Source organism: Zingiber officinale, chromosome 4B, assembly GCF_018446385.1.
Source record: "Zingiber officinale cultivar Zhangliang chromosome 4B, Zo_v1.1, whole genome shotgun sequence".
NCBI classification, from domain to species: domain Eukaryota; kingdom Viridiplantae; phylum Streptophyta; class Magnoliopsida; order Zingiberales; family Zingiberaceae; genus Zingiber; species Zingiber officinale.
Genome location: NC_055993.1, coordinates 84,526,990 through 84,536,665, shown reverse-complemented (window position 1 = coordinate 84,536,665; position 9,676 = coordinate 84,526,990). Strand labels below are relative to the sequence as shown.

The window sequence follows — 9,676 nt, the reverse complement described above, 5'->3', positions numbered from 1 at the left end:
TAATTATCTTTTAGGAATAATTAAGATTTTGAAAATCTAAAAGTTAATAATTTAAAATTTAATTATGATTAATAATCAAATAATTAAGATGTTTGAAAATGATTTTAAAATAATTATAATTTAATTATGATTTTAAAATAATTAACATTTTGAATTTAATTAGATTTGAAATTAAAATTTTTATAATTAATTAGATTTTAAAATTAATCATGATTTTATAATTAATTATAAATTTTAATTGAGTTAGCTTTAATTTAATTAATTCAGGTTTGGTTAACTACTTTAAACCTAGGTCCATCTCACCATTTTCTAGATTTTCAATCAGAGAACTTTACTAGTTTTGTGAGATGGTTAATTTAATCTTCAATTTAAATTCCAATCTAAGGATTGATTTACAATTGAGTTAGACTCAGATGTTTCAATTAGTCAATTAAATATTCATTTCAATGATTGACTTCCAGGCTGTGGCGAGGAACTAGGCCTTCTTGGGTATGAGATCATCCACTACTTCTAGACAAAGCCTTTTAAAGAAATTGGATATTTAATTTTTCTTTTTGAAACTCCTAGGTCTAACTAGTCAAGTGTAAATCACGCCTAGGTCCTTATCTAGCCTAATCTAAGCATGTATAATAGAAGTAGTACGACAAGCATCAAGCAATTCTATTTATAAATAAAGATGGTTTTTCTATTGGCTCCCCCTGGATCATAGCCTCGATAAGGTCTATCAAGGTAATGGATTTGATCCTTGGGGACCCAATATTATCCAAGTCTAACTTGTTTAATCAAGTTAGAGTTGGAGACCCATGCTTGGACTACTTTTCTATTTGATCGAATTACAATAGATAAATAAGACTTGTATTTTCGTTTACCCTTAAACCCAAGTCCGGATCGGTTATAGACGGCTCTCTGTTTTCCAAGAATCAGGTCTAGGTTCTTAGAACCCAAAGTGAATCGTTCCAACGTGTCTTTTAGTTCCTTGACTTGATTTTTCAGGCTAGAATTCTCTCCCTCAAGCTTTTGGACTTGAGTTGAGGTTCCAGTCTGAATAAGGTCTGTCAAGGAGCTAGGTTTAGTCACTTCTTTAAGGGTTGTTATCTCCTTTTGAAGTGATTTGACCCGGACATTGGATTTAGCTAATTTCTTTAATAAATATAAAACTAAATTTTCTAGATCGTCTACTTGAGTACCGACGAATAGAGAACTTACAGTGGGGTTAGGCCCTTCGGAAACAGATACAGATCCGTGGTTTCGCTCATACTCGGCTTCAGATTCGCTCTTGGTATCAAACTCGGACTCAGTTTCGGCAACATATGCTTCTACTGATAGAGCGAGGAAGCTAGTTTGCTTGTGTTCTTTTTCGTCGGACTCTTCGAAGGACTCAGGCCATGTTGCTTTCAAGGACTTCCTTCTTCGTTGCTTCTGGTTCGGACAGTCCGGCTTGTAGTGTCCCTTCCGGTTGCATCCGTAGCAAGTAACTCCAGATTTGGGCTTCGTGTTCGATGGAGTCACCTTCTTCTTTTTGCAAATTTTTTGTATCAGGTTGACGAGTTTGACTGCTATCTCGTTGTCATCGTCATCTGAGTTTGATTCTTCTTTGGACTCAGGTTCAATCTGATGCTTCTTTCTAGTCTCCTTTGCCTTACTTGTACCTACAATCAACACAATATCTTTCTCGGCTGGACGTGCATTAGTCTGTTCATGCAATTCAAATTCGGAAAACAACTCATCTAATTTAATTAAAGACAAATCCTTAGATACCTTGTAGGCATCTACCATTGATGCCCACACTGTATTCCTCGAAAAAGCGTTGAGTGCGTACCTTATTACATCCCGATTCTCCACCTTCTGCCCGATTGCATGGAGGCCATTGAGAAGATCTTGAATGTGCGCATAAAGTTGGCTAGCCGTCTCACCTTCTTGCATATTGATGTTATACAGTTTATTAAAAAGTAAATCACGCTTGCTTACCTTCGTGTCGAAAGTGCCCTTGTGCAGCTCGATTAATTTTCCCATAGCTCTTTCGCGCTTGAGAACGGGTCGACTCAGTTTAGCTCCTCCTTTGTCAGTCCACATTGAAGAGTGCACGTTGCTTTGACATTGGCTTCAACCTTCTTTATTGTACTTGCGTCCCAGTTCTCGCATGAAACTGGTTTTCCCGTGCCATCGAGTGGGAGTGTGATGCCGATTTTGATGATCATCCACATCTCGAACTGGGTTTGAAGGTAAGACTCCATTCGGCCCTTCCAGTAGACAAAATCTTCGCCGGAGAAGAGCAGCGGTCGGGTTGTGCTATAGCCTTCTTGATGGGTCATTTTAGAGAAAACCTTGCACACAAAAAGGCAAGAAATTTTGTTCTAAGACTTGGTCTTGGATTTAGTAGTGCAGGATTTAAGAAATTAAAATGCGAACTCGAGTGGTGTTGCACCAATTTCGAGAAAAAAAATCGATTGCGATAAAAATAGATCGGAAGGCGACAATTTTACGGATTTCGATCGACTCCGAAAAAATTGAAAATTGCCACGAGAAAAAAAAAATACTTGAATGATAGTTTCACCAATTCAAAGCGACTCCACTCTGATACTAATTGTAGGATCAAAAGTGCTAGAGGGAGAGGGCGAATAGCGCTCGTGGCTATTTCGTTCGTTTAAAGCAATCGAGTAATATGCAGCAGAATAAAAGCAATAAAAGCAATAAAAGAAATGACACGTTAGTTTTACTTGGTTCGAAACATGTGGCGACTCTTACTCCAAGGCCCGCGATCGTTGATTACTTTCAATGGGCAATCACTATAAGCTTGGAAATTCTTTACAATTTCAAGTACAATATTAAAGCGGTAATAAAAATTATACCGACTACTAAGAACAGTAAACTTGAAGCTTCTGGTCATCGGAGTCTTGTTATAGCTTTGTCGGATCGTCTTTTGAGTAGCACACTGAGAAAAGATCACGATTTTGTATTGTTCCCTTACTGCTGCTCGAACTGGACTTAAGTAGCCCATGCAGGGAGCCTCCAACACCATGGAGGGTGCCCTCAATCCCGCCGAAACCGCAGCGTGGATGAGCTCCGAACTGGTCGCCACTTATCCGCCTGAGGGCGCCTCCAACTCCATGGAGGGCGCTCTCCACCAGCGTCCAAGGCACCCTCAGCTCCATGGAGGGGGCCCTCTGCCCAGCGTCCAGGGCGCCTCCAGCTCCATGGAGGGTGCCCTCTGCCCTACTGCGCGGAGGTGTTTGGCTAGTGCACCCAAGGCGCCTCCAAGCTTCATGGAGGGTGCCTCGGGTACTATTCATCTGAGGCTTTACATCTTTTTTGCTCCCTACAAGATGTGTTAGTTCAAAATACAAAATATATCCTACAAAATAGAGTTAGGTATAATAAAATAATATTAAGATAAATATTGGACAGTCATCGGACTGTCCGGTTCTGACTTCGGATTTCCAACCGAAAATCCTAGGTCGAACCGACACCTACTGCTCCCTCACCGAGAGCGTGTCCTCACCTATTCCACTCAGGAGATATACATGTTGCCAGATCGGTCCTCCAGATCAACTGAACTTTTGCTCAGCGCCCGAGGTTCCAGGACTTTCTGTTGGATGCTCGCTCCACGACCCGTCCAGTCTTCCACCTGGTTCGCGACACCAGGACTTTCCACCTAGAGTCCCCGACTCTAGGACTTTTGGTCGAAGTCCTCAACTCACCAAGACTTTATGCCTAGGGTTACCACCCCCTAGGACCTAGGGTTACCGCCCCCTAGGGTTTTCCCTTTATCTAACCGCAACTAGGACTTTTCCTCACCTAGGGCTACCACCCCCTAGGACCTAGGGTTACCACCCCCAAGGGTTTTCCACCCGCCCAACCGCAGCTAGGACTTTTACCTAACTACACTTAGGACTTTCCTGCAATCTCATTCAAAGTCGTTAGATAACAAAACAACTTAACTTTGGGCCCTTTGACATAATCAAAATACATGTTCGATTGTCGGATACTTCCCGTACCAACAAAACCTAACTTAATTCGATTAACAACATTAAAACTACCTCGGATACCTACAGATGGTATCTGGGGGACCCCAAAGGAATTGAGGAGAAGAAGAAGGGCATTTGGGTCAAATCATTAGAAGGGCTTTTTAAAGGATGAGGGAGGCTTCGGAGGGAGGGGGCTTGGGGCTGGGTTCTTCCGCCACCACCCATGGGGCCGGCCACGCCGCTCGTCACACGCCTGTTGCCGCCTACGCCACCTCCAGCAGCCATCTCCTCTTCTCTCTCAAACCATCACCTCCTCACTAAGTGGTGATGCCACCCGACTAACTCAGCGTCGTTCTCCTCTCGTCGGCAGCCCCTCCGGCACTGGCTTTCTCATACCTGGCCGCCGGCCTCTCTCTGACAGCTAGATTGCCTCTCTCACACATGCTAACAACCTCATGTCATCACTCACATCCTCCCCTCGGACCTCCTTGCCCCAACCCTTGATACCAACTCGAGGCGAGGCTCACGTGACCTCTCCATCAAGCGCCGCCTCATCGGTAGCCCCGTCCCGCCTCCACACAGGCACACTAGCAAGCTACGCGCCACCCTTGGCGCCAGCTCTCTTTCCCTCCTTTCCGGCACCCTTCTCGCCACCATTACTGGCCGACCACCAATGCCCTTCTCTCCACCAACTATAGCCAGCCGACATTGCCCTCCAGGGTCGCCGCCCTCGCACCACCTTATGGCTACTGCCTTGTCACCGATTGACTACACCAGCATAAGATTAGCTTCGAGCTGCATCCAGTTCCCATGATCGCAGCTAACTCCGAGTCACAATCAGCCCCATTGTGCCTTCGATCCGCGCTGTCATACATTTCCAACGATAATCTAGTATTTGATCCATGTTGACGTATGTTTCCAGCGCTGATCCGGCCTTCGGGCCACTGTTGTTATACTTTGCGTATGTGATCTGTGTTCTACCCTGCGTATTACGTTTCAACCTTGCGCCGATGTTAGGATTCAGCCTATTAGCTACTGGTATTATCTGGCATGCATGCCGCTGTTACATTCCGGCCTACGTGTCGCTGTTGTATTCTGCCTACATGTCGCCTTCCGAATCCATGCTACATTCAGCTCCGTGTCGTCGCCTCCGGACCCAACTCCTCACCCAGCTCACATTCACGTACTCTTCTGGATCATGACGATTCGAGCAACCCTATGACCAGCTCACTAGTCTACCAGATGGTGCCCCCTGGGCCAGGGTACGTCACCGTACTCACTCTTCATTTATTTCATTATTTTGATATTATCCTGCTCCTTATATATTCGTGGGATCCACCTTGAGCATCGAGATGCCAGGGACTAGGGAAACCTAGTCACTGTTTGCAAATAACGTTAACCAGAGACCTTCTGACTACTTGGTCAACATAGAAGACAACTCATCATACCCTCCCCCTCTGGGTCATGGCGATTTGATCAGCATTCTAGCCACATTATTCCGATCATTCCGTTTTCTCAGCTTCCGGACGGGATCAAATGAGTCCATCGTTTATCAAAAACCTAGATTTAATATTGGTTTTGATACGAATTTCAAAAAGAAAAAGTTGGAAAAAATATCTCCATTGGAGATGCCCTTAATTTTCATCGACACGTTAGGAAAGAGAAAATTAAGGAGTTCACAAAACACTCCCAATGGAGATGCCCTGAGATGGGACGGGTTTTTAGATAATAAAGATTCAAATCTCACCCCGAATATATTATATCCGAACACTTTGAAAAATTTTATGGTCGTTTTCAGGATTTATCTGTACTTCCTGATTCTTGATGGTAGGTGAAAAAATTTTATAGAATTGGACCAATCACATCTAGTTGTTTATAGTAAAAAGTGATTACGCTCACCCTATGAGTCCCTCGTAGCCCAATCCCTCACATCTCGTCTATAAGTTATGTGAGAGAAGATAAATCACAGGTCAACCTATAACCGACCCGTGAAATGGCTAGGGGTAAAAGAAATTTTTTTCTAAAGACATACGTCTATCAAGAATTAATCTTTATCTCATTATAGTAAATTTATTACCCTCTAATTGATTGATGATCTTTTATAGACAAAAGTCACATCCAAGCTTAGTCAAATGAGCACATCCCGATTAGTCAAACGGATCCCTGAATTGTATTTAAAAGAAAACTTTATAACATTAATCCACTAATCCAGTAAATGAAGATCCACGAACAAATTATTACACGTGCATGGCTCAAGTTGAACATCAATTTGCCGGTCTATGGGTTTCTTGCCTTGATCCTTAGTTTTCTCGCTATTTGCGCCACCCTCGGATGAACAAGCTTACATTGCTCCAATTCTATCCAGTTTATGATCCTCAGTATCAGTGACTGGGGACAGCTACCTGACTTCAATCTCTCACCATCCTTTTGAGTTTGCTTCTTCAGACCAGATTCAAGTGCTTCTTCCACAAACTCCACGAACCATCTTCCTGCCTCTTTTCGTATCTGCTTTGCCAATTTCATCGACCTCCCCAAGCTAGAGCAACTCGGACCTTTATCCTCATCATTAATTTTATGGCCGCCATCTGATCTTGGATGTTTGCCAAGGCACACAGTGTTGGATGCTGATCTCGTCTTGGAAGTCGATCTCCCATTTTGGTTGATGGAGTTGTGATCCCTCTCTTTTAAGATGGAGTTTTCGTCGTTAGAAGATCGTTGTATCTTGGCTGAATCTTCTTTCTCTTCGCTTGGTGCTGTGATCAGAGTAGCTGCTTGAATCGATTCTATGTCTGCCACTGCCTGCACAATCTCCTGATGGAAGCTCAGGAACTGGTCGAAGCAAGCTGCCGGTGATTCTGGCTTTCCGCTTTTGCTCAATTCAGAAAACATCCTGAAACAATTCACACAACTAAGTCCTTGATGTCGATCGAATCGAGTGACTAGTTAGGAATAATGGAGATGATGGCCTTACTTGAGAACTCTGACCACGGTTTCTGTAGCAGAAGCGTCTCGCAGGGCCTGAAGAGCTGTCTTCTGAGCCGCTTCTCTTTGTTGCAGAGCCACCTGCAATTCAACTTCACACTAACTAAACTAATGAAAATTGTGAAAGGAATTGAAATTCTGTATATAAAAACTGTACCTTTCCAAGGGTGTCGAGCAGCTTCCCGGGCAAGGGTATGCTGCGTTCGCCGCCGGAGCTGTGGTACTGTGCGTTGTCGAAGGTGAGTAAGGTGTCCTGTTTATCGGAAGTCCGGCATGTGTCCTCTCCGATGGATTTAGCACTCCTCAGTTTTGGCATGGGGCTTTTACTTGGAGGCGTCTCCTGGAAGAAGAAGAACAATTGGAGCATGTGAGATTCAACGAAAGATATTTCCTCCCTTCCTTCGGCGATACACTCTGCTTACAGCGGGAAAGGGAGTCTTTGGAATCTTGGGATCTCTCTCGCCGACGCTCTTCCACCTGGAGAACTTGGCCATGCTGCAGCTCTTCCTCACAGACGCTGACCCGGTTTCCTTGGCATCGGCGGCACTCATTTTACTCAGAGGAGTTCCATTGACAGATGCTCTGGTCGCCATTACCGGAGACGAGAAAACGCTACTAGTCGGAGTAAGTGTTATGCCCTTTTTGGGGGTTTTGACACCGAAGTCCAAAGCCACGGGCTTTACGCCTCCGGCGACTGCGTTCTTCTCCCACGAGCTTCTCCTGTGAACGGAAGAAAAGGAGGCGACGGACTTGTCGCCTCCGCTTGCCATAACACGGGCGATTGGCTCGGGGGTGCCTAGGAGGGGGTGGCGTCCGGGCAATGGCCGGGCGCCGACGATGAGGGGAACGGGGGAGGCCGGGTCGAGGCGGTCGACGTGGATGAACTGGCCGAGCTGAAGCTTGTTGGCGAGTACAAGCTCGTCCTGGCCCTCCGGAAGCGTGGCGTAGATGGAGTGCGCGGAGTCCGAGAGCTTGATGTAGAAGCCGCGCTTCGGCCACAGGTCCTTCTCGTCCAGGTCGGCCGGGAGGATGTCGGTAACCTGCAGCTGCGCGGTGCTCCTCCGCTCTCCGCATGACGTCGCCGGCTTATCCTGGTTCATACCATCGAGGAGCTTTCTCAAGACTCCCGGCACCAATGTTGCCATGGCGATCTGGGTCCAAAATCTAGATTTTTTTCGGTTTTATACAAGATCAGAGCAACAATCTCGAATCTCGAATCTCGAATACAACAAACAGTCAAGAATCGCCGGAAAAGAGAGAATTTGTGAGGAAGAGCAGCTTGCGTTTTGGATCGATTTAGTAGGCCGACATGGGTGGACAAAGATATCTGAGAGAACTTGAGTGACGACTTGTGATCTCATTACCCGCTTATTTCACTCTCACAGGTCATGGTAGGGAACACAGGTGGGTCCTACAGGTTCTTCGAATCAACATATTGGTACGTTCTGTTTTAGTGCAGTGGTGAGTATTATAAGAAGCCGGTATTGTGCGGCATCGTGGAATTTGTAACGTTGGGCAACGGTCGAGTTCCTTTATTTATGATTAAACATAAATAATAATAATAATAATTATTATTATTATTATTATTATTAATTATCCGAAGACTAATTTGTATTTTTCTATATTCCGTTTTTCTCGATAAGAACGTTTCAATGCGCTTCCATTGGGGAAATCTCGATAATTTTAATGGAGTTTTTTTTTTTTAAGAACCGAATCTAGCTGACATTAGAATTTGGAAATCCACCGAACCCTAGTTTTTCATACCCGCTAACCCGATTTACTCCGATCGATATATAGCTGCTGCACCTGCGCGAGCGTTTTAGTACGCCGCCGAATGGCGGCCGCCTCTCCGCGATCCTCCTCTTCTCCTTCCTTTACAGTTACTCGTCTCTTTTTTCTTCTTGTTTGTGAGGTCGTATTGGTCGAGTGCACAAACCGTGCTACCAAGGCGATACTTTTTTTTTTCCAGCGATATGATTTGCGAGATTCTGTGTTTCCGCTATGTTTCTTCCTGCTTTTTAGTAGCTTCGCTGAGAATGTTATTCATGCTGGAGTTATCTCTCGTTTGTATGGTTTATTTGGGTAATATTTGAGGTGTTTCTCTTTGCGACAAAAAGAAAAAAAAAAAAAGAGATTTCTTTCTTATCCAATAATGCATTTCGAGACCTTTAGTGTCTTCTGTTCTTGACCTTCAAAAACAAAAACAAAAAAAAAATCGTGACTTTGGGTGTGTTTGTGCTTATCAGTATTCACAAGTTTATGCTTTCTAATCATGAGAGTTGGGTAAATGTTGGTTACGTTCCTTTAGCTACATACATTTTTGTTGCGACGTTTTGTTACATTTGCTCACTTTTCAACCTTATACGACATCTTGTATGTTGGATTTATTTTATTTTGGGATTTCAAAAATATTATCAACAATTGTAAGTGGATTTGTGTTTGAATACTTTATATGTGGAATATTCGGCTGAAGCTACACTAACTATTTTGGCTGATTTGTCAGCATCCCTGACTATAGTTAAGCTAGCTTATTTTTGTTGGATATTCTATCTGTAGTGCTTATACGAGTGTACTAATTTGAGTAGTCTATTAGTGGAAAATTGAAATTACTAGGATGTGTTAGCTTGGTATTATGAATCCTTGATGTTTGCACCTAATTCTTCGTGATATTAATGATTTCGTTCATGTTTTTGATCATGAAAGAGCTTAAAGAAGATGGTGGAGGCGGG

The 9,676-nt window shown here is 43.9% G+C and overlaps 1 protein-coding gene across 2 annotated transcripts; it reads right to left on the bottom strand.

The window, feature by feature from the left end:
• Window positions 1-6,112: 6,112 nt before the first annotated feature.
• LOC121975364 lies at window positions 6,113-8,359 on the bottom strand. 2 transcript variants are annotated; one of them, XM_042526965.1, is made up of 4 exons: window positions 7,370-8,359; window positions 7,105-7,287; window positions 6,937-7,046; window positions 6,113-6,855 (listed from the first exon to the last, which is right to left on the bottom strand). In XM_042526965.1, exons 1-4 carry the CDS (start codon window positions 8,090-8,092, stop codon window positions 6,243-6,245), a joined length of 1,629 nt encoding a protein of 542 aa, XP_042382899.1. In that variant the 5' UTR covers window positions 8,093-8,359; the 3' UTR covers window positions 6,113-6,242. The 2 variants fall into 2 exon arrangements, with proteins under 2 accessions (XP_042382899.1, XP_042382900.1); XM_042526966.1 differs by having other exon boundaries at window positions 6,937-7,028; window positions 7,370-8,354.
• Window positions 8,360-9,676: the final 1,317 nt, after the last annotated feature.

What these genes read in the sequence shown, in the direction of transcription:
- LOC121975364 (XM_042526965.1), bottom strand. Translation starts at nt 8,092, where the DNA reads ATGGCAACATTGGTGCCGGGAGTCTTGAGAAAGCTCCTCGATGGTATG. An exon ending in TGCTCGACACCCTTGGAAAG is followed by an intron (nt 7,047 to 7,104) that starts GTACAGTTTTTA and finishes TAGTTTAGTTAG; the next exon opens with TGTGAAGTTGAATTGCAGGT. An exon ending in ACCGTGGTCAGAGTTCTCAA is followed by an intron (nt 6,856 to 6,936) that starts GTAAGGCCATCA and finishes GAATTGTTTCAG; the next exon opens with GATGTTTTCTGAATTGAGCA.